At 39.7% G+C, this 24,371-nt stretch overlaps 1 protein-coding gene across 2 annotated transcripts in view; it reads left to right on the plus strand.

Annotated features, from left to right (window-relative positions):
* Positions 1-8,784: 8,784 nt before the first annotated feature.
* The window catches only part of ZDHHC21 (zinc finger DHHC-type palmitoyltransferase 21), a 65,957-nt gene continuing 50,370 nt past the window's right edge, over positions 8,785-24,371 (plus strand). Inside the window, exons 1-4 of one of the 2 annotated variants that reach the window (XM_055578039.1) lie at positions 8,785-9,666; positions 10,871-10,972; positions 17,881-18,014; positions 24,116-24,314. In XM_055578039.1, the coding sequence (XP_055434014.1) occupies positions 24,161-24,314 (154 nt within the window). In that variant the 5' untranslated portion in view covers positions 8,785-9,666; positions 10,871-10,972; positions 17,881-18,014; positions 24,116-24,160. The remainder of the gene's footprint in view (positions 9,667-10,870; positions 10,973-17,880; positions 18,015-24,115; positions 24,315-24,371) is intronic. The other variant, XM_055578038.1, reaches the window with a different exon arrangement.

Consider the following 24,371-nt stretch of genomic DNA (forward strand, 5'->3'; position numbering starts at 1 on the left):
AGGTTATTTTCCTACGCAATTAAGGATAATAATATCATTATCACCCCTAAGAAAATTAACAATATTTCCAAAATGTCATCGAGTTATTTGCAGTTTAACAGTCACCGTCTGGATCTTGCTCTCTCTCTCTCAAGTATAGAGCTGGAAATTTCAGACTTTATGATAGGCTCAGGGAGGAGATCTCAGGGGAGCAAACAGGACTTATGAGACAGCCCCAATAAGTCTTGAGTTTGCTCTGAGTAGATTTCACAAATCTGGACAAATCCAGAGATCCTCTGGAGTAGTAAATGGCAACCCACTCCAGTATTCTTGCCTGGAAAATTCCAAGGTCAGAGGAGCCTGGTGAGCTACAGTCCATGGGGTTGCAAAAGGTCAAATACAACTGAGCACATATAAACGTTAATGTCTGGCCAGAAGGCCCATTCCACTTGACACAAGGCCTAACAGAAGCCAGACAGTCATACGACGCCTAGGGTACACTCCCACATGCTGGCCTGAGCTAGAAGGAAGGAGAAATGTTCTCTCTGGCCCTGGGAAACTTCAAAGGAAATCCTCCTGCCTTCATGTTTACAGTAGAAGTCGGGTGATGAGTGTAGAGAAAGGCATCTACAATCATTAACTACATACCTAGTTTAAGGCATAAGATCAGCTTCCGTGGAAATGATCAGTTGAATGATTCTTTGCTGTGATTAAAGCTGCTTGACATTGTGGCCCCGCGTCAGGCTTCAGGAGAGCTGTAAGAAACAGAGATGGTGGGAGTTGGAGTTCGATACTTCTGCACACTCTCTAATATTGCCTCCATAAAAATAGCATCAGCTGTTGCTGCACATGATATAATATTAACATGCTCCTTTAATATCTACAGCATGCCCGTAAAAGACTTTGATGATGACAGTTGGCGATTTCCGTGGCAGTTAATGAATGACAGCACATGGTGATCAGATTGCTTCAGGAAGGAGTCTCTCAGAATGCTGGTATTCACAGATCCAGACCACAGGATGAATCCTGGGTGCAGGACTTTCTAAACCTAAGGCTGACCCATTTCATTGTTGCCTATACGGTTCTATAGGGTCATATCTCTAGGTTCTCCTCAAACAGCAGAAGTGGATTGGGAAAAGGTGAAGGGAATAAGGGGGTCACTTGCTAGAATAGGTATGAACTTAGGACAGACTTTTTGTTTTTGTGATGCAGTTACAGTGAAAGTATTTTTTCTTGTTATTGTTTAGTTGCTAAGTTGTGTTTGACTCTTTTGTGACCCTGTGGACTGTAGCCTGGCAGGCTCCTGTGCCCATGGAATTTTCCAGGCAAGAATACCGGAGTGGGCTGCCATTTCCTTCTCCAGGGGATCTTCCTGACCCAGGGATCGAATCCTCATCTACATTGACGGGCAGATCCTTTACGGCTGAGCCACCAGGGAAGCCCACAGTGAAAGTTAACTGCTTGATTAAGAGAGCGAAGAACAAAGACGTGTGTGCCTATGGTATGCATGTCTATCAGTTTGGCAGGCGTTGCTATCCAAAGCAGCACAGGTATTTAATAAACTGAAGATGTGGTCAGTGTACTCTAGCTGTTCGTTAATCTTTCACCATCTCTTGCACTGAATTCCTCAATTATGCATTTGCTTGCTTCATGCTCTTCTCCATTGTAACATCATTGCCTATGGAATTTTCCCTGGCATCTCTGCTATTCCACCCATGTCAACTATATTTTTACCACTGAAGGCTCTGGCTCCCTGCTGTGGCACCGCAGGTGTCAAAAGGTGAAATATCAGGTGTCCTCTTTTTTAATCTATTGGATGTAGATTCCATGGACCCAAATCAGGTCCATTGAGTTAGTAGGCTTGGAAACCAACAAAAGTTAAGTCTCTAAAGTGTTTTACAGCCATAAATATGATAATGCCCAACAGCCGAAAGTACTATTTTCATTACCTCTGGCACCTAGGTTTTCTTTGAAGGACTCAGAAACGATGTTCTTCTCCTAGTCAGCAGTCTCTCCACATGAACCACATGGGCTGTCCCTTTCGGTCTCCTCATCACCATTCCTGGTGCTAAACAGGCTCATGTTTTCTCTCTTTCAGAGAGCCCAGCATCTCCTGGGCTTCCCTTGTGGCTCAGCTGGTAAAGAATAGCCTGCAATGCAGGAGACCTGGGTTTGATCCCTGGGTTGGGAAGATCCCGTGGAGAAGGGAAAGGCTACCCACTCCAGTATTCTGGCCTGGAGAATTCCATGGACTGTATAGTCCATGGGGTTGCAAAGAGTCGGACACGACTGAGCCACTTCACTTTCAGCACCTCCTGTTCTTGTTTTTATACAAAGATGGGAGACATTCAGTTTTAACCCTTAGTTTTCCTCCTGTCCCCATCAAAATTTCCTGCTTGGTCATCCTTTGGCTCTTCTTTGCTTCTGACTGGGAATTAAGCAACTGTTTCTTTTCTCGCAAAGATAGCCCTCCTATTTGGACACTTGATTTTCCTGGTGCTCTTGCCCTTCACTTTGTTCAAGTTTCCAATTCTGACTTGTATATTCTGCTTCTCAGTTTTTATGGTCTTGTCAGTTTTCTCCATCTCTTTTTGCTATTTTCTTCATAATAACATCTCTCAAAGAACATCTCACTCCGTCTTTCTCCCATCATGCAAAGAGGTCAGCATCATCAAAACTGCCCTATTTTTAATATGTTCTTTGCATTGAATCAGGGCAGAACTTGCCATCGTCTTTCTAGGCCCATTTTATTTCTGTCTTGGAACTCTGTTAATCCTGTTTACTTAGAATAAGTTGTTTTCTGAAATACCACTCACAAAAATAGTTTTCCAAAGGAATAAAAAGCCTTCTACTTCAATCCACGTTTCTCCAAAGGCTCAGGGCAGGCTCTGCCCAAAGCATCACTTCCTCCCATGTTGGAAGAATCCACGTGGGAAACTGCTGAGTCTCCCTGCTGAGGATGGCAGCTATTTTGCTGTGCCTTTGACACAAAAAGGGAGACCTCTTTCCTGAAGAATCTTGACTGTTGAGTCCTGACAACATGTGGCTTTCATTATCAAATGGGCTCTTAAAACTTACTCAGTCCAGGACTACCAGAAACAAGTCTGTAGCATAACAAAAGCAGATTTATTGCCTTGGAAAAAGGGAGGACACATCAGAGGAGTGCCTGCCACTAGGCTGGTGGGTGGAAGAAAGCATCTTTGTGAACTGGGCTTTTACTGAATGACACTGAAGATGGTCTGAGGGAAGTAGGGATCATATCCCACTGGTTGTTGTTCTGAGGTGCGATTTGAAAAAGAGGGTATTTACTAGGAATTGGGTGTTGTCAGCAAGTGAAGGTGTCAAGAAGACTGAGCAATTGGGTATCCCTGCTGCTGCTGCTGCTGCTAAGTTGCTTCAGTCATGTCCAACTCTGTGCGACCCCATAGATGGCAGCCCAACAGGCTCCTCTGTCCCTGGGATTCTCCAGGCAAGAACACTGGAGTGGGTTGCCATTTCCTTCTCCAATGCATGAAAATGAAAAGTGAAAGTGAAGTCGCTCAGTCATGTCCTACTCATAGTGACCCCTTGGACTGCAGCCTACCAGGCTCCTCTGCCCATGGGATTTTCCAGGCAAGAGTACTGGAGTGGGGTGCCATTGCCTTCTCCGTAGTAAGACATGAAAAGAGCACGTGGTCTGGGGCATTACTGTAATTTCTAACTGCTGCATAACCTTGGCAGAAATAGTGTTTTCTATTAACGTTGCAGCTGCCTTCATCTGTGTCTGTCCTCCCAGCCTGATTAGTGGCAGGGCTTTTTTTTTTTTTCCTCTTTTCAGTCCAAGTTAATTTTCACTCTTTCAATTCCAAATAGATTTTAACTCTTTCAGCATCGTAGACTCTAAACTCACCTGATCATTCACTGGGATACATTTCCCCACCTAAACAGTTGTAAGCATTTTAGTTCATCTTGGTTTAAATTAGTAGGAACTTCTAGAGCAAACATCAAGCAACTTAAGAGCTTGAAGCAAAGTCATGTGGCTTCACTCCTAGGTTCCATTTTAGGATATTTAGAGCTTTTCCATATGCCCCAGACCTCCCCACAACTTTTGATAATGCTACTGCCCTCGCATAAAGTCTTTCCAGAGTATACAGCAGGTCTATTGTTGTTGTTCAGTTGCTCGATTGTGTCCAACTCTTTGTAACCTCATGGACTGCAGCATGCCAGGCTTCCCTGCCCTTCGCCATCTCCTGGAGCTTGCCCAAACTCATGTCCATTGAGTTGGTGATGCCATCCAACCATCTTGCCCTCTGTCGTTCCTTTCTCTTCCTGCCTTCTACCTTCCCCGGCATCAGGGTCTTTTCCAATGAGTCGGCTCTTTGCATCAGGTGGCTAAAGGGTTAGAGCTTCAGCTTCAGCATCAGTCCTTCCAATGAATATTCAGGGTTGATTTCCTTTAGGATTGACTAGTTTGATCTCTTGGAAGTCCAAGGGACTCTCAAGAGTGTTCTCCAACACCACAGTTCAAAAACATCAATTCTTTGGTGCCCAGCCTTCTTTATGGTCCAACTCTCACATTCATACATGATTTTCCAGTAGAAAATCATGGAAAAATCATAGCTTTGATTATACGGACCCTTGATGGCAGGTCTATTACTCTACTCTGAAAGCTTAATGCCTCCTCACTGGAAATCTCATTGTCTTTGAAGCTCACCATAATTGGGCTTTTTTCTACCTTTCCACTCTCTTCTCTGTCTTTCTCTGTGTTTTACCTTTGAGCCACACCAGAGGGAACCTTGCAATTCCACACCTCCATGCCTTTGCTTACACTTTCCCACATCCTGGAGGGATCCTCTGTCTAATCAAAATCTTACTCTCACTTATCTGATGCAAGAACTTTCTCTGTGAACCCACCCCCAATCATCTTGTTGACACTGTTAGCTGCTTCTTTAGCACTTCCCATAGTAACTTGTCCATACCTCTGGTTGGCATCGCATTTCTCCTAAGAATGCAGTATTTTTTAGAGTTATCATTAATATTTTTTGGGGGAAAAGAGTTATTTTACCTACTCTCTATTTCCTAGGGAAAGTTCTTAATGTGAAACTTATTAATTCATTGTGGTTCTCTGGGAACATGGGAAAGTAGAGCATTTTGTGAAACTCTAGGTATAAATCTAAAGGTATAAAACATGTATGTACATGTTTATATACTTGTGTATTTTGTTAGGAAGAGAGTCTATGACTTTCTGCAGATGCTCAAAGAGATGCATAACCCCAAAGAGGTTAAGAACAACTATTCAAATATTAGACTGTTGTGGAATGGGCACTCTGCCACTCAAACAGATGGGGGAGATGACTATAAGCAACCAAGAAATCATGAATGTGCATCAAATGTGGGTGCTTAGGGCATGGTACCCAGCTGGGCAGGTGGAGAAGGCTATCCATCCCAAGCTGCCAAGGGCTATTAGCCAGTACTGATTAAACTCTGGACTGCACTTGTTCTGACTTAGGGAAATTGCAGTAAAATTCTGTCCTCCCCAGTCAAGGCACAGAAGCACAGTCGTTGGCTGAGTTTATCCACATAAATGCCCCGACTGTGCCTTTGTTGAGAAGCCAAATTGGCAGTGGCGGCAGTGCTACTTGTCCTTTCTACTTTGTTCTATTCCCAGATAAATATTAGTTTGATTAATAATCACAGTTCAGTCAGTCACAGGCACCATGAAAACTAGAATTCCGGAGGGGGAAAATAAATAGTGCATGGCATATGTCTTCTCTAAGAGTAAGTAGAAAAGCTCCTCAAAAAGATTACAGGGTGCCATATCTTCCTATTCTGTCTCTATACATGGCTTCTAAGTGTATATGTTGCAGCACAATATAGTCAATGTTTAGCATGAATGATAAAATTATGACTTGACCTTCAGTGTAAGGGATAGGTCCTTGATGATACTTCTTAACTGCACATGCCCCCCCCCCCCCAAAAAAAAAGGCTCATGATTTTGAGAATGTTTTTCCTGCCACTTATCTCCTTCCTTGCCTTCCTTAGAAAATTCTCTGTGGAACTGATTTGCCTAATAATATTTTAAAGATGCATGAATAGCATGTACACTTCCATAGTCATGGGCATTCACACGCTCATTAACTAAGTCTCAACATTTTGGCACCTGTTGAGATTATTTGCCACAAATTATTCTCTTTCACAAGGGTATACTAAGAGGCAGCCAAATAATATGCACTTCAGTACCAGGGTTTAAGGGTGGTAAAACTTCACATATTTCCTCTTCCTCAAAGTGACTATCACTATGACTTCTTTCTTTTCAAACAAATCCAGTTATAAAAATCCTACTACATCAAAAGCATTATGATAAACAATGATAATTCTTCCAAAAGCAGGTGTTCAGTTCAGTTCAGTCGCTCAGTCGTGTCCGACTCTTTGTGACCCCATGAATCGCAGCACGCCAGGCCTCTCTGTCCATCACCAGCTCCCGGAGTTCACTCAGACTCACGTCCTTCGAGTTAGTGATGCCATCCAGCCATCTCATCCTCTGTCGTCCCCTTCTCCTCCTGCCCCCAATCCCTCCCAGCATCAGAGTCTTTTCCAATGAGTCAACTTTTCCCATGAGGTGGCCAAAGTACTGGAGTTTCAGCTTTAGCATCATTCCTTCCAAAGAAATCCCAGGGCTGATCTCCTTCAGAATGGACTGGTTGGATCTCCTTGCAGTCCAAGGGACTCTCAAGAGTCTTCTCCAACACCACACTTCAAAAGCATCAGTTCTTCAGCGCTCAGCCTTCTTCACAGTCCAACTCTCAAATCCGTACATGACCACTGGAAAAACCATAGCCTTGACTAGACGGACCTTTGTGGGCAAAGTAATGTCTCTGCTTTTGAATATGCTATCTAGGTTGGTCATAACTTTCCTTCCAAGGAATAAGCGTCTTTTAATTTCATGGTTGCAGTCACCATCTGCAGTGATTTTGGAGCCCCCAAAAATAAAGTCTGACACTGTTTCCACTGTTTCCCCATCTATTTCCCATGAAGTGATGGGACCAGATGTCATGATCTTCGTTTTCTGAATGTTGAGCTTTAAGCCAACTTTTTCACTCTCCACTTTCACTTTCATCAAGAGGCTTTTGAGTTCCTCTTCACTTTCTGCCATAAGGGTAGTGTCATCTGCATATCTGAGGTTATTGATATTTCTCCCGGCAATCTTGATTCCAGCTTGTGCTTCTTCCAGCCCAGCATTTCTCATGATGTACTCTGCATAGAAGTTAAATAAGCAGGGTGACAATATACAACCTTGGCATACTCCTTTTCCCATTTGGAACCAGTCTGTTGTTCCATGTCCAGTTCTAACTGTTGCTTCCTGACCTGCATATAGGTTTCTCAAGAGGCAGGTCAGGTGGTCTGGTATTCCCATCTCTTTCAGAATTTTCCACAGTTTATTGTGATCCACACAGTCGATGGCTTTGGCATAGTCAATAAAGCAAAAATAGATGTTTTTCTGGAACTCTCTTGCTTTTTCTATGATCCAGCAGATGTTGGCAACTTGATCTCTGGTTCTTCTGACTTTTCTAAAACCAGCTTGAACATCTGGAAGTTCATGGTTCACCTATTGCTGAAGCCTGGCTTGGAGAATTTTGAGCATTACTTTACTAGCGTGTGAGATGAGTGCAATTGTGCGGTAGTATGAGCATTCTTTGGCATTGCCTTTCTCTGGGATAGGAATAAAAACTGACTTTTCTCAATCCTGTGGCCACTGCTGAGTTTTCCAAATTTGCTGGCATATTGAGTGCAGCACTTTTGCAGCATCATCTTTCAGGATTTGAAATAGCTGAACTGGAATTCCATCACCTCCACTAGCTTTGTTCGTAGTGATGCTTTCTAAAGCCCACTTGACTTCACATTCCAGGATGTCTGGCTCTAGGTCAGTGATCACACCATCGTGATTATCTTGGTCCTGAAGATCTTTTTTGTACTGTTCTTCTGTGTATTCTTGCCACCTGTTCTTAATATCTTCTGCCTCTGTTAGATCCATACCCTTTCTGTCCTTTATCGAGCCCATCTTTGCATGAAATGTTCCCTTGGTATCTCTAATTTTTTGAAGAGATCTCTAGTCTTTTCCAGGTCTGTTAAAACATCGATTGTTGGGCTTCTCCCCCAAAGTTTCTATGTCAGTAGGTCTGGGTACAGCTGGAGAACATGAATTTCTCATAAGTTCCTAGGTGATTCTGATGCTGCTGGTGTGGGAGCCACACTTTGATAACCACCAATGTAAGACTTTAAGATTGCAAGGTCTTATATTTGTAACTAATTCAGACACCAGGACATAACACATTTGAAAATACCTAGCAATACAAGGTAACATAAGGGTCCAAATAAACTACAGTGTGTGATATTCAGAGAGAGGAACTCTGGGCTGGCAGGATTTGAGCTGAGTCTCAGGTCTGGATAGAATTAAGATCATGAGAGGAAGATGCAGGACCTTTTAGGAAGGGTAGATTCAGAAGCAAGGTAGGTAGAGATAAGACTGGAGGGATAGGTAGGGACCAGTTTGTGAAGAGCATTCAATGCCTTTCTGTAGAGTTCAGATTTTAGAGTTCAGCGAGTAGAATCCAGCCCCCGCCCCGCACGCCTCCCCCCCCTCAACACACACACACAATCCACACATTATTCCTCCTGTGGCAGACAGGCACAAGGGTCCAGCATACTGCAAACTTTTTAACCTTCCCAAAGACCTGTTCAGCAGAGGTGAGGGGGAGAGTAAAGGTTTTAATTTATCTTTGGTGTTGGGCGAAGATACGAATTGAAATTGAGAGGTGGATTATTTGCAGTGTTAAGTCAATGTGTCTTTCATAGGTTGCAGGAATGGGAAAGCCAGTAATTTTTGGATGAAAAACACAAAGTTAAGCTTGTTTCACTACGAATTTTGGTTGCCGACAGGAAAAGGAAAAATCTTGGTTGTCTTGGGCAACTTTGGCTCTTGTTACACAGAGGGTCTGAAGTGGGCAAGACCCTTCACTAGAGTTCAGTGCTTTTCAATCTTCAAGGTGCACGTGTAGGCATCCCTTGTAACCCTTCTTAAAATGCAGATACTGATTCAGCACGCCTGAAATGGCGCGTTTCTAACAAGTTTCCAGAGGATACTGATGCTGGGGACTGTAATTTGAGGCAAAGTACCAGGGACCATCCAGTTTGAGTTACGGGTAGAGAGGCCCGCGGGACAGCCCTTTCGAAGGAAAGAGGATAAAGGCGATCCTTAAAGAAAGGCCCTTCTCCAGTCACTCAGGAGAGTGGGACAATGGTGTGGAAGGAGGAGGGCCTGGGCAAAGCTGGGAAGGTGGCAGCCAGGGAACGCGGCGGCGCCGAGGTGCGTCAAGTCTAGTGTTCGGGTAGCGGTCCGGAAGGCACGTGGCCGCGGCGAGTCTCCGCCCGCCCCAAGCGCGATTTCTGGTCTTTGGGCCCTCGGCGGCTCCCATCGCGGCTCCCGGGCGCGCTGTGGGGACCGCGGCGGCAACCGCAACCGGTCACTCCACCGCGCGGGCGGGTGCACCTACCCCGCCAGCCCGGCGCTCTGGCTCCGGAAGCGGAAGGGGAGCTCAGGCCCGGCTGGGCGGCGGCGGCGGGACTAGAGGAGGAGGAGGCGGAGGTGAAGGGGGAAGAGCCGCCTGCAGCCGCGAGAGCAGTAGCGGGGAGAGCGAGCCCCCGGCGCCGGTGAGTGTGTGCAGGCGCGGGAACGCCACGGAAGCCCGGCGCCCGCCCCAGCCCCGCGCCCTGCCCCGCACGCTGTCCCCTGCCCGCACCTGCCTTCACCCCGGGTCTTCTCCGTGCCCTGGCCCCCTGGGGTCTGGCCTTTCTCCCAGCATCTTCAGCCAGGGAGCTGCAGCCACCCGCCAGCTGCCCCTCCCATTACTGGTAGTTTGGTGGTTTCCTGTTCCAGTCTAGATGGTTTGGGGTAGTTTTTTTGTTTGTGTGGTGTAAAAAATCTGTGCCCTGAGCTTCTCACGTATGAACTCTAGTTTCCCGTCTCTGTACCCACGCCCGGAGACCTGCTAGAGATCTGGGATTTGTTCTTGCCATCACAGCTTTTCGTTCATTCCCAGATCGCTGGGTTGAGGCTTCAGAGGATTTGCGGGAGGACAACTTGCTCCTTTGCTGACCTTCTGCCTCCCTCACCTAGATCCAAGAGTGGTTTTGAGAAAATGGCTTATGGATGGCAGCAGTTTGCACTTGTTACCATTCACTATAATAGGCCACTGAATTTTAACCATTTAATGCTGTGGTCTTTTTCAAGCTGTATTTGGGTCATGTATTAAGATCCTTTGTGAGTCAGTGGAGGATGTCTGTACCTCTAGGGCGAAGGGAACCTGACCGGTTATTAATTGAAAATATTTCAGTATAGCCACCTATAAAAGTACAAGAGGAAAAAAAGTCAAGGTCGTTGTGGGCGGGTCGTAAATCATAGTGTAAAGTTACAGTATAAAATAAAGACCAGTAAGTATAATTAAGCACGCAGGTTAAAAATATTTGTCAAATGGATCCAGGATCTGTTATGCCAATATGCGTACTTTAAATGTTCACTACCTTCCTTGAAGTAAAAAGTAATAATGATAATTTTCATTTGATGACTGTTCAGTACATGCCATTCCTTGACTAAAGGCTTTTGGTGGAATGTCTTGTTAAATCCTTCCAACTCCTCATTTTTTTTTAAGAATAAAATCCAGAGAGTTGCTTTATTTTGCCTTAGGTGTGCTGTGTTGTCATGGCAAAAACTATTTTTGAAGAGGTAAGATGAGAAATCAGTTGGAAAGAAAGAACCAAATAATTTGGTGTTGTGGAAAGAAAAACTCAGTCACTATCTAGCTGTGATTTCATGGGTAGGTCAGTGACCAATGACATTTTTCATCTATACAACCAGGTGAAGTGAAGTGAAGTCACTCAGTCGTGTCCGATTCTTTGTAACCCCCATGGACCTGCCAGGCTCCTCCATCCATTGGATTTTCCAGGCAAGAATACTGGGGTGGGTTGCCATTTCCTTCTCCAGAGGATCTTCCCGACCCAGGGATTGAACCCTGGTCTCCTGCATTACAGGCAGACTCCTTAACTTCTGAGCAACCAGGAAGTCAGGCCAAAGTCTTTAAGCCTTATTTTAGCTGTCCCATGGTTATTTGAAATACGCTAAGTTTGTACATAATTTAAGACCGTTTAACATGTTAAAGATACCCTAAGGAGTATTAGTAAAAGTATATCAAAATAGAACCAAAAATCTATAATTCCATACTTTTAGCATAATATTTGGTGTAGTACTATTCCAGAATTCCTCATTTGGAGATCAAACAATAGGGTTATATTAAGTCCTTTCAAACTGTTGTGATTTGTGTTTAATTTAACATACTTTTGAAGCCATAGTTGGAATAAATGAACTAGCGCGTAGTTTAAATGAAATGATAACTGTGTCACATTGCCTACCTCTGGGGTGTTTTGCTTAATGAAAGAAATTTAAGCATTTTAAAATGCAAACATGGAACCATCAGCTTAACAGGTAGGTTCTTAAGAAGTAATCAGTGAGTCATAAAATTTTTTACTTCTTATGTACTCACTGCCTGATTTCTCTAATTCATAGAGATGGATTCAGAGCCCGTGGAAAAGCACATGGGTAAAATAATGTCATGTATTAGTGAAGAAATGAATTGAGAAGTCTAGTAATGTCTCCATGGAGCTTTTTTTTCAGGAATTGTAATTGAATGTGAGTCAATAAAATCTTTCTCAGTGTAGAAGACTACATAGTGATGTTATCAGTTCTACCGGACATAACAGGGAAGGCAAAGGAAAAGCTATTTGTATTACCAGGCAGTTGTCCCCTAAGCTCAGTTTTACTTTTGTATTAAGGAATGAAGGCATTTTATCTTACTGTAGTGAAACATTAGGACTCAGTTTCAGTTTCTCAAACACACTAAAAATAAATGGCACTTTAGCATTGAGAAAAATCAGTGCATTAATACATTTTATTAAAGTTGAAAATGTTAAAAAAATATAGGTGAATGACAAGAAGAAATGTAAAAACACGTCTGTTTTATTATTAGAATATTGATTTTTTTTTTTTTTTTTTGTTAAGAACCTGGTAAGTTGAGTTTTCTGAGTGTTGAGCTTTAAGCCATCTTTTTCACTTTCCTCTTTCACTTTCATCAAGAGGCTCTTTAGTTCTTCTTCACTTTCTGCCATAAGGGTGGTGTCATCTGCATATCTGAGGTTATTGATATTTCTTCTGTTAATCTTGATTCCAGCTTGTGCTTCTTCCAGCCCAGCGTTTCTCATGATGTACTCTGCATAGAAGTTAAATAAGCAGGGTGACAATATACAGCCTTGATGTACTCCTTTTCCTATTTGGAACCAGAAAGTGAAGAAGAACTAAAAAGCCTCATGATGAAAGAGAAAGAGGAGAGTGAAAAAGTTGGCTTAAAGCTCAACATTCAGAAAACTAAGATCATGGCATCTGGTCCCATCACTTCATGGCAAATAGATGGAGAACGGTGGAAACAGTTGCAGACTTTATTTTTTGTGGCTCCAAAAATCACTGCAGATGGTGACTGCAGCCATGAAATTAAAAGACGCTTACTCCTTGGGAGAAAAGTTATGACCAACCTAGACATCATATTAAAAAGCAGAGACGTTACTTTGCCAACTAAGGTCCGTCTAGTCAAGGCTGTGGTTTTTCCGGTAGTCATGCATGAATGTGAGAGTTGGACTATAAAGAAAGCTGAATGCTGAAGAATTGATGCTTTTGAATTGGTGTTGGAGAAGACTCTTGAGAGTCCCTTGGACTGCAAGGAGATCCAACCAGTCAGTCGTAAAGGAGATCAGTCCTGAGTGTTCACTGAAAGGATTGATATTGAAGCTGAAACTCCAATACTTTGGCCACCTGATATGAAGAGCTGACTCATTTGAAAAGACCCTGACGCTGGGCAAGACTGAGGGCAGGAGGAAAGGGGACGACAGAAGATGAGATGGTTGGATGGCATCACTGACTCAATGGACATGAGTTTGAGTAAACTCTGGCAGTCGGTGATGGACAGGGAGGCCTGGTGTGCTACAGTCCATGGGGTCACAAAGAGTTGGATGTGACTGAGCAACTGAACTGAACTGAAATTGAGTTAGCCTAGTTTGAAAAGCATATCTTAATAGATACAAAATAGCATTACTTGCATTGGTAGCTACCTGTCCCAAAGTAATGTGATGGTAGTTTATTAACTTATTTCCTTCTTTTGATATACTCTGGTGAAAAAATGTGATATTTGCAAAGTTTGTCTTCTGCCTTTTAGACCCCTGTTTCCTGGTGCCTTTTCTCTCAAGTGGGTTAACTTTGTCCATTTAAGAACTGAATAAGTTTCTGCTCTCTGTTGCTACCACTTCCACAAAAGGGCAGGTTAGGTAAAAATTAGTATTTTTCTACTCACTGATTCATTTAATTTTAATTTTAACTTAACATGCTCCACTGTGGTCTCAACCTGACTTCTGATTTTAAGCCTTTTATCAGTAATTATGGAATAAATAACTTTTTTTTTTTTTTTTTTTTTTTACTGTTGTAGGATTTTCAGCTTCAGCAAGCAAGGAGAGATTTTTTTTCTTTCAGTATTATTGTTGTTAAATCATGTCTGCTTTGGTAAAGCCTGGTGTGAAGGAAATCTAATTTAGCCTTTTGGTATTTTTTTTCCCCCAATCTGCCCTTGGTGCAGCAGGTACTAGATAGGGGTAAGTAGCTGACTTGCCTTTCCTCATGGAAGAACATGCCTAATTCACATTCAGGAAATGCCAGAGCCTTATTTCTGGCTTTTCTTGTAGCTGAAGGCTTTTTCCTTATGCTGTTTTTTGAGCAGAAGTTACCTGTGTTCAAAGGTAGGGAGCTTCTGTCCCTACCTTGCATTTAATACCATTTCTTTCCTGGCTGCCCTGTCCCTCTTCCTAAATGAAGAGTCCCACATAGGCCGTTTGTACTGACTGAAACAGTATTAGGTAGTCTTTAATTCATATCATCACACACCTTTTGAGTTATTTTTGTTTTTTTGTTAGGTTTGTTTTTTGTTAGAAGAAGTCACTGTATTGCAGTACTTTTAATAATGGTATTAATTTACTTTTTTTTTTTCACCTATGAACAGAAGAGCCTCAGCTTATGTTCAGTTCTGCCCAGAATATAGTGAATTAAAGACTTGTTCTAGGAAGTGGATTCTTGAAACCATCAGTGGTACAGGTTTGACACTTTGTTCACCCACATTTTCACAGGGTCTTGCTGGAGACCTTAGCAGATGGGCCAGAATTTCCAACTATAATTCTGTATTTTTCCTTAGCTTTTGAAATCAGGTCCTGATTTTCTCCCATGCTTCATTCCTTAACTCACCAGGCCTTCTACTTTTACCTGAAAAAGAGTTAGCTCAGTCACTCTATTTTTAGATCAAATCTCTGGTTTTGGTTTTTTGCTTGAAGAGACCTCATGCATGCCTGCCTGGTGGAAATACAAGCTCCCTACCTGTTTATAGTATGATGCGAGGAAGAAGGCTGAATACTGTCTGAGGTTTTACATCCCTTGAGAAGTAGTTCTCAGACTCTGGTGTTAGAAAAAGTAGATAGCTGGGTATAGTTAAATTGTGTGTACCTCTAAGTCACTGCATTCGTGTCCGACTCTTTGCAACCCGATGGACTGTAGTCTGCCAGACTCCTCTGTCCATGGGATTCTCCAGGCAAGAGTACTGGAGTGGGTTGCCATGCCCTCCTCCAGGGGATCCTCCCTACCCAGGGATTGAACTTGCATCTCTTACCTGCCTCTAGCACCACCTCAAATCACTGCTTTAATGATGGCAACCCAGAAACATTGTTTCATCTTGGAGTTTTTAAGACTAGATGTAAAATTCATCTTTAAGTCCTTCCTTCCCCTTACAAACTCCCATTTAAAATTACCATTGTTGGAGGTGTTTCTTATTTGCCAGGCAATTTCTCCTTTAGGTATGACAGTCACCTTGTGTGTTGATATTTTAATCACCATATTAGAGATGGTTAAACCGAAGCTTGAAAAGAAACTGAAGCTTGAAGAGCTAATAAAAGGCTCTGTCATAATTTGAATGTGACTCTCTTAAACATTTAAGATTAATTTCCTACTCTGTTAAAATAAACTGAATACCTCTGTGATATTTAAAAAATTGCATGACCTATTTGGCTAATTATTAATGACATCTATATCCTGATATTTTAGGTAGAATTACTTGACTAGTTTCTCGGAGTTGATAAAATTGGAAGTTAAATAGCTGTATAAATATATATAGTTATATATTTATGTTTTTAAATTTCATTTAAAGCTGCAATTAAAAGGTTTAAATTTTATATATTTGTATAATATGTTAACCATTTTATTTTGACACTTTGGGGGAGGATTTTTTTTTTTTTTTTGGTTTGCCCTGTAAATCATCAATTGCAGTCTTTCACACATAGCGATGTTAAAAATAATTAACATTTTGTAGTTATAGAACTTTGAGATATTCTTTGCTGTCACAAAATTTCTTGGATTCTTAAGATTAGGATTGCTTTTATGTCACATGGGTGAGATTTGATTCTACAGTAATGGCTATGCTGAATAGATAAAATGATTATCTCATTTTCAGTGCTATGGCTGTGATGTAGTTCTAATAACTGTAAATGCAAAGTAGGATTTTTTTCCCCTTGATTTTAAGCTGGTGAATGCCTAGGGTTTGACTCATGGATGGTTGACTTGTGCTGTTACCTAATGTTACTGACAGAAACTACTGTTTTGCTGTAACGTTAAGAAGCCACCCTGGGGTCGTAGCCCTAGCAGAATTACTGACTTTGGCCATGTTTCAGAGCACTTCCTTGTACCACACGTAATTCTGTTTGAGGTCTTTTCTAGAAGATGAGTTCATTCATTGCTATTAGAGTAACAGCTGCTTTGCTAAGTCATTCTGTATTTTGTCTCTGAGAAGCAAATATGCAGCCATGGAGACCACTCTAGCAAGCTAGAGTAGAAACAAGTAACATTTCACAATCGAACAATCATGATCCATAGAAAGAGTGATCCTGGGAGAAAAATGCCGTTAAAGTCTATAAAGGGAATGAAAATGCAGTGATACTAATTTTGATATTTTCTTCCACATCCTCTGTATGTAATAGGTTCCTATTGCTATGGTAAGCAGCATGCATAGCAAACTCACAACTTGCCTTTTATTCCCTTTCTTGGGGAATGGTACCACCATTCACCTAGACCCTAAGCCAAAACTTTGGGAGTCGTCCTAGAATCTGCCCTATGTGTGATTGATCACCGTGTCCTGTTAGTTTTCCTCTTAAGTTCTTATTCTTCCCTTTTCCAGCATACCTCCTGTCTTAAGTTTTCCATTCTCACCCCTACTCCTTCCTACTTCCTTTAGAAACTACTGCTTTTGGGGTACTTACCATATGCCCTCATCTCTCAACTGAATAACCAGTAAACCTAGCTTATTTCATATAGTCAGTCTTGGAGCTTTATCCATCCACCCAAGTTTGTTCTTCAGAGTGTTGCTCTTCTTTCTAAAATGCACATTTCATCATGTCATATTTTTGCCTATAATCCTTTAGTGTTTTCTAAACTACTGTCTTCAGGGTGAAGTACAAACTCATTGGCATGGTTTAACAGTGTTTTTTACTCTGTCTACTTGTAGGTCATGAAATCAGTCTAGTAGGCTGTGACCAACATTATATATTTTCATTAAAGTGAAATACAATAAAATAGTGCAGTATATATCACATATAGTCTGGATAAATATCACTTCATTAAACTTTTTCAGTTACATATTTTATACATATAAAATATATAATCAAATATCTTATGTATTTCTGTATATTTACTACTAGATGTTCTGAACTGTATTTCTTAAAGATGATTGTTCTCGAAAGATTTAACATGTTTTATCCGATTCTATGAAATGACTCTAGTCATTTCAGTGTACTTAGATTTTCTTTGCCTGCCCTTATACCTTTGCTTACTTTGCTTTCTTATTCAAAAGAGCCTCCGTTTTTCATTTCACAGGTTTCACTTGCTCCAGAAATCTTTTCTTGGTGGCAACACCAAAAGAAATAAAATTTTCACTGTAGCCTGGTGGACACATACATATTCACATGCCTGAAAAAAGTCCCATGAACCAGTACCCTTCCTCTATGAGATACATTCTTGCCCCATTGCCCTCTATCTTACTTTGTCTTGGTTGGTGTTGATCACGTCTGTGTACTAGTTTGTCTCTGTTGAGAATAGGGCTGGTCTCTTTTCTTTTTTAAGTCTATACGCAGTGCCAAGGCTTGGTATATAAACAATAAGAAGTGATTGAATTAGTGAAATTCTGAATCAGTATGTTTTCTAGAACTCTTTACAGTAACTCTTAAACTCTTACTGTTTAAGCCTGAACTGCAGAAATTAACTTTAATGATTGATTCTCTTACTGATTTCATTATAGGAGGATAACTTTGTTCCTTAAAACATTTAAGTGAATATGTGCTTCTGTTTTTAAACTCTTTATTTTACGTTTATCAATTGTGATTAGATAGTCCTAGCCTAACATCTTGATAGATATTACATTGCATTTTGTCAGATCAGTGACCTCAGAATCTACTGTTATTTTGTGATTTGTGGTCAGGAAGTTTGATGAAGCTAAATACTGGACACACAACACTTACTTTGATTTTATGGGAACTGGGTAGTTTCAAAAGAGAAAACTTTCATGTATAATGGCAGTCAGATAAAGATTTTTGGGGGCTGGCGGGATTAGCTTTGAAGACAGAATTAAGTGGAGTTTATTTCTAAATTGAAACTTTTGTAATTGGTGGTTGTTCAGTTGGAATATTGAGTTGTTTACAGTTTGTATCATTGTTGTGAGATCATTTTTATTAAACCATTAATAGAGTCTCATGGAGAACTGCTGTTGAGGAGAGATCCATTTGTTGGGATGCAATTAAAAAAAAAAGAATAATCAAGATAAAACTGCTAAAGCCAAGTACCAGAAAAATTACAACACATCTCAGTGAATTTGCAAGTGGTAAGTGCATTTAATTTTAATGGGAATATGTTTCTTAGTTCTGTGGCATAGTATTCTTAAAGTGTTATGTTTAGATGAGTTTTAACAATTTTTCATTTCCAAAAAATTAAAGTTACTTTATGTTTATGTAAAGTTTTTCATATTAAAATTTTACTACACATTTTCTTAAACAAGGCTTTTTCCACTGAGAGAAAAAAAAATCTGTAAATAATACTGAAACATCTTCCTGAATTGTATGTCTTATATGGCTTTATTGCTAATGCTTCTGTGCTGCATTTTTAAAGATACTAATTTGAAAAACATTCCATATAAAGATAATGCATAGTGATAAAGAGAGGCTAAAATGAAAATTTTTGGTGGGCGTGGCAACCCACTCCAGTATTCTTGCCTGAAGTGTCCCATGGACAGAGGAGCCTGGCAAGCGATAGTCCATAGGGTTGTAAAGAGTTGAACACAACTGAAGCGACTGAGCAAAAGCACACTTATATCATAATAAGCTTCAGTTCAGTTCAGTTCAGTCGCTCAGTCGTATCCGACTCTTTGCAACCGCATGAATTGCAGCACGCCAGGCCTCCCTGTCCGTCACCAACTCCCGGAGTTCGACTTATACATAAATATATGTACAAAATGTGATGGCATTCCTTCTCTCTATCCTTTCCTTCCTCAGCCCAGTGATAACCACTGTTAACAGTTTGGTAGGTGTATTTTCTTCCACATGTACAGAAATAACTTACACATTATTTTTTTTTCTAACAAAAAAAGAATCACGTTGCATAAACTTTTCTGTAACTTTCCCCTCCAGCATTTAATTATGAAAGATTCTAAGCAGAAGAACAGAAAGAATTTCATACTATAATACCTTCATACCCATCACCATAATTCTACAACTAATGTTTTACTGAACTACATCACATGCTCATCCATCTCTGAGTCCATCCATTAATCCGTGTTTTTTGGGATCCATTTGAAAGTAAACTGTGGTCATCTCTGCACTTCCTTCCCCCTCTCCCCAATACTTCAGTGTACATATCATTAAGTAGAGTTCAGCATTGGTTTAAAGAATTTTTTTTTTAAAGGTGAATTGATATACCATGAAACGCACCCATATTAGGTGCACATTTGCTGGGTTTCAACAAATTTATAACCTATATATCTCAAATTTGTGTCAAGACAGAGATCTTTATCAGCACCCCAGAAAGTTCCCTTATATCTTTTCCCAGTTTACCTCTATCCTGCCCTCCTTTTAGGAAGATATCCACCCCCAATAGATTTTGCCATATAACTCTCTTCTTTTCACTCAACACTTGTGTGGGTAGCCATATGCAAATCTTGATCAACTTGCTTTTCTTTAAAAATTGCAATAGCTTGGAAATAGTCTATGCTGTGGAAGTACTGTGATTTACAGTATACGACCATTTCCCTCTCTCTGTATGGGCATTTGTTGTTGTTTCGTTGCTAAGTTGTGTCCAGTGTTTTGCGACCCCATGGACTATAGTCCACCAGATGCCCAGGCAAGAATACTGGAGAAGGTTGCCATTTTCTCCTCCAGGGGACCTTCCCAACTCAGGGATTGAACCCCTCCCTCACTTATGCTTGGCAGGCGGATTCTTTATCACTGAGGTCACTTGGGAAGCCCCTATCTGTGTATATAGATTGTGCCATATTTTTGTGATTATAAAAAGTGCTATATAGAACATCCTTATATGTATATTTATATGTATATGTATACCTGTACACTCTAGTGAATGATTTTATAGATATGACTAGAAATAAAACTGCTGGGTCAGAGAGTTTGACATTTTAATAGATAACTGCCAAATTGCCGTCCAAAGATGATTATATCAGTTTACATGCTTATCAGCAATGAATTGAAAGTGTCGTTTTCTCTGTGCCCTTTCAACAGTGGGTGTCATCTCTCTTTCTAAAATTTTGTCAATACAAAGGATGAAAAACACAACTAGTGATTTCACATTTTTCTAGTCAGCAGTGATTAACCATTGGATTTTTTTTGTCCTTTGTGAATTGCCTGTCCATGTATTTACTTTTATGACTCTTACTAATAATATGGTATATTCTTTTTTCCAAGGATGCTTTGTCTTTTAATTTTGTTTCTGCTGTGTTTTGAGCTTCAGAAATTTTAATCTTCATGTGATCAAACATGGCTTATGGGGTCTTATGAACTTAGGTGCCAGTAAAAAAATTTCATATGGAGAGTGAGATTCAAATTGACCTTGAAGTATGAGTTGAATTTGAATAGAGCAGACAAAATGGCAGGGACATTTTGGACAGAAGGAATGAGAGAGGTATATATATTCTTATTCATGGAACAATAATAATACCACTGGCTGACATGGTGAGTCATATAAAACTGTGAATTTAGAGATATTCATTTGGGTCAATTTCTTGTAAATTATTTTGGCTCACTTTTATCATTTTCCAAAATCTGCATTCTGGTGTTACAATTTTCTGTCATAGTTTTCTGTCACTTTTCATAGTGACTTCAATATTCTTCCTGGAGAAAATACATGGTAAAATTTAGTTGCCTGAAAAAGGCAGAAAAGGAAAGGTGGTTTCCTACCAGAGTAGGTTGAACATTGTAAATATTTACATGGTCTAGTTTATTAGAGTTGAATTATAATTTATTTGGAAAAAAAAGTTGTGCTGTAGTAATTTATATTATTAATGAAGTAATTATTAATGAATTATATTATTAATGAAGCTCCCAAGTATAGTTACCAGATAGCAATCTTCAAAAATGTTGAAGTACTGGTGTGTCCACTAGTTACATCAAAGAGTTATGAGCTCATCACCTAATATACAAATTAATGCATTGAATTCTCTAGCTGATGAAAGTATTTACAGATGCCACCCTTAAAACCATGTAGCAACATAGTGTTCAATTTGGTTGTTGCTCAGGATGTGTAATAGTTTCTGTTCAGCCGTGAGCCACACCTGGTAGGTATTAACTGAGAGGCGCGATCCTGCGGCCCTACCGGTTACATGTTTCTGGCTGTAATCTGATTTGGAGCTCTTGGAAGGCTACTGTTTTTGTCTCTACTGTCCAGTTGTAAGGATTAAGTGGCACTAATTTTCACTGATCAGGTATTTTTTAAAAAAATATTCAACATCTTACTTGTTCATTCTTATGTATTTCTACCCTTAGTTCACTTATCCTTGGGGATTCTTGTTCTTTTAGAGCTTGTGGTCTGTGTATGTTTATATCCAGGAAAAACAGACACGTTTTAAACTGTGCTTTTCATTAATAGTTTCTGTTGTGAGGAATGTGTTATAGTGATAAGAAAAATTTGTTATTCTCTGGGAGAGGAGAGTGAAAATAGAGTTTAAAAGTGTTTGATAATTTTGCTACTTGTTTTGCTGGGTTTTATGCATCTCTGTTTCTGATACTAATATATTTAGAAATAAGTAATGACATTACTCTGTTCTATATAATTATTGAAATTCATTGTCTGTGTTTTAGTTCTGAATGGAACTGGAACATTAAAAGAAAGAAGATGCCTGAAGTTAATGATACTGATAATGTTGAGAGACAGAGACTTCTGTCATTTCCTTTAGGCTTGATAGTTGGCAAGATTGTAAAAATACACGTTCTTTTTAATGTTTCTCTTTTTTAGGTATGTTGATAGCTTATCATTTGCATTTGAGTTCATTGACTTTTTAAAATAATGATACCTAGAAAATTAAATAGCGTGCTTTATCCTCTGTGGCTTTCCTTACATTGATGATACTGATAGATCTTTTAATTTTTTAGTTAAAAGGTAATGAAGTTCAACCTTTACTTTTTTAAAGGTCTAGGCATTATTTCAATTTTAAAATTCATGCATAAATACTAAGAGACCAAATCTGATTTAAAGAGTTGGGTGGTGTTGCATTTGAGTTCTTGGTCTTTTTTTTTCCTGCATTTCCAGTGTTTCAAGGTTCTAGGGATAATAGGATAAGAGTGTTCTTTTAGAATTAAGTAATCCTTAATCTTTTTTTTTTTCTTTGTCCTGGTAGCTTTGTAACTTTAAAGAACATTGGCAAGGCCTCTAAAGGGTAGTTCTGTGAGGCTCTTCAACTGATGATAAATTATTCCTAGAATGAAGTAGTCTGATATATGTTAGAAATCTGGGAGATACCCTCCAAAAGCTTACCGGTTTGATTCTACAACTAATTTCTCCAAAACTAATTTTGACTTTTGTGTTCTCTTAACCCAAATGAGTCGTTGTCTTTAATTTCATCCTCCACATCAGAGCTTTAATAGTTTATTTAAAGTATAAACCTCACTATGTTACCCTGCCCCCCTGCTTGAGTAGCTTTCCAAGAATTTGTCTTTGAATGGCATCTTAGTCTAAGAATGGCATCTTTACACCCATTATGATGTAGCCCCTTACTTCTTACCGCTTGCTGTCCCCTGAAAGTTTTTAGTCTTAAATACCTCCTGCACGTCCTTCTGTTTGCAGTACTGTTGTCACTTTTCTTTGGTTGGATAACTTTTACTCTTCTTTTAAGATTGAACTCTGCTCCAGGGAGTCTTGTCCTGATTTAATTAGTCGCCATTTGTGCCTATAGGAATATATTGTCCACATCCCTGGAATGTATTATGTCATATTAAACCCATTTTATGACTTTTTCCTCCGTTAGACTGTCAGTTCCTTCAAGCAAAGATCATGTCCTATTCATCATTGTATTTACAGTGTCTAGCAAGTGACTGGTGTATGGTGGAGGCTCATTGAATATTTGTTGAACTGAGTTCAACTCATTGCTCTACATTTGAAGTCATAGTGAAGCTCCTGGATTAGTGGTTCCTGGATACCAGTCAACTGTATCAGAGACACCTGGAGACCATTTTATCAATAGAACATTTTATTGGTTTTTGGGTATTACTCTGTAAAGTATTATGATTCAAGTGTTTTTAAAAAGCTCCTCAACTGATTCCCGTTTGCTTACAGGTTTGAGAAATATTGAACTAGTTTATTACTGTATTATTCCATTGTATTTTATGTAAAAAAGTTGCCACCTAGACCTTACATGTATACTCAGTTGCTCAGTTGTGTCTTACTCTTTGCAACCCTATGGACTGTAGCATGCCAGGCTCCTCTGTCCATGAAAATTTCCAGGCAAAACTACTGGAGTTGGTTGCCATTTCTTACTCTAGGGAATCTTCCTAATTCAGGGATCAAACCCACGTCTCCTGCATTGCAGGCAGATTCTTTACCACTGTGTCACATGGGAAACCCAGATCTTACATAGTAATTTATTATTGAGGGTTTATAAGTTGTATCCACTAAAGGACGTATTTTAAGTCACTTTTTCATACCTGTGTAGAAATACCTTAACTTTAAGCATCTCATTGTGAGACGTATTAGCATTTAGTTAACACCGAACTGAAAAAAACCCACATTTTAAGCAGGAGTCTTCTTGAATTGGTAGTATTAATAATATTAGTTGGGCTTCATTCCATGAACTTAAGTATTTCTGGCAATTTGTATTTACTTTTCATTTTTATTATAATTTTTCAAAATGATTTTTAAGTATTTTATTATGATTTAAGAATTAAATTGAACAAATCTTAAGTGTATTGCTCAGTGAATTTTTACATATATGCATACCATAAAGCAACAGGTCAACATATAGAACATTTCTAGCTCCTCAGAGTTTCCCCTGTGTCCCTTTCCAGTCAATAAACATGCTTCCCACCATGAGATGGGTACTCTTGACTTGGATGACCATCAGCTAGTCTTATGTACAAGATTTTTTTAGTAGTTTTAATAAAATCTTTTGGTGAATATATGCACTTATGTCCCTTGAACTTATACATGGAATTGCTGAGCTAAAGACAGACTTGTGTTTAACTTCAGAAGGTAATACCAGTTTACTCTGTGATCTCAATCCATAATGAAAATTGAAATTAAATTATTGGAAGCTTATGGTGAAATTTGAATAGCCTAAAACTTCCCTTTGTTTTCCAAAGGGTTTTATATTGTCAAAAATATATGTACAAAGAAAATTTGTGTCATTTTATAGTTGCCAATAAGGTAGTTTTGTTTTAGTCTGATAATTTTTCCTATATAAGTAATTTTTTTCTTTTTCCCTTTCCTTAGGTTCATCTTCGCTTGTGGATTGGTAGGCAGTCATAGGGCTGCAGAATGGGTCTCCGGATTCACTTTGTTGTTGACCCACATGGTTGGTGCTGCATGGGTTTGATTGTCTTTGTCTGGTTATACAACTTTTTTTTAATTCCTAAGATTGTCCTCTTTCCTCACTATGAAGAAGGACATATTCCAGGCATATTAATAATAAGTAAGTTTCTAAATCTTTATTTTCTTGTATAATTAAAGATTTTTTCTCATTGTCAAT

This window comes from Bubalus kerabau, chromosome 4 (genome assembly GCF_029407905.1).
Source record: "Bubalus kerabau isolate K-KA32 ecotype Philippines breed swamp buffalo chromosome 4, PCC_UOA_SB_1v2, whole genome shotgun sequence".
NCBI lineage: Eukaryota > Metazoa > Chordata > Mammalia > Artiodactyla > Bovidae > Bubalus > Bubalus kerabau.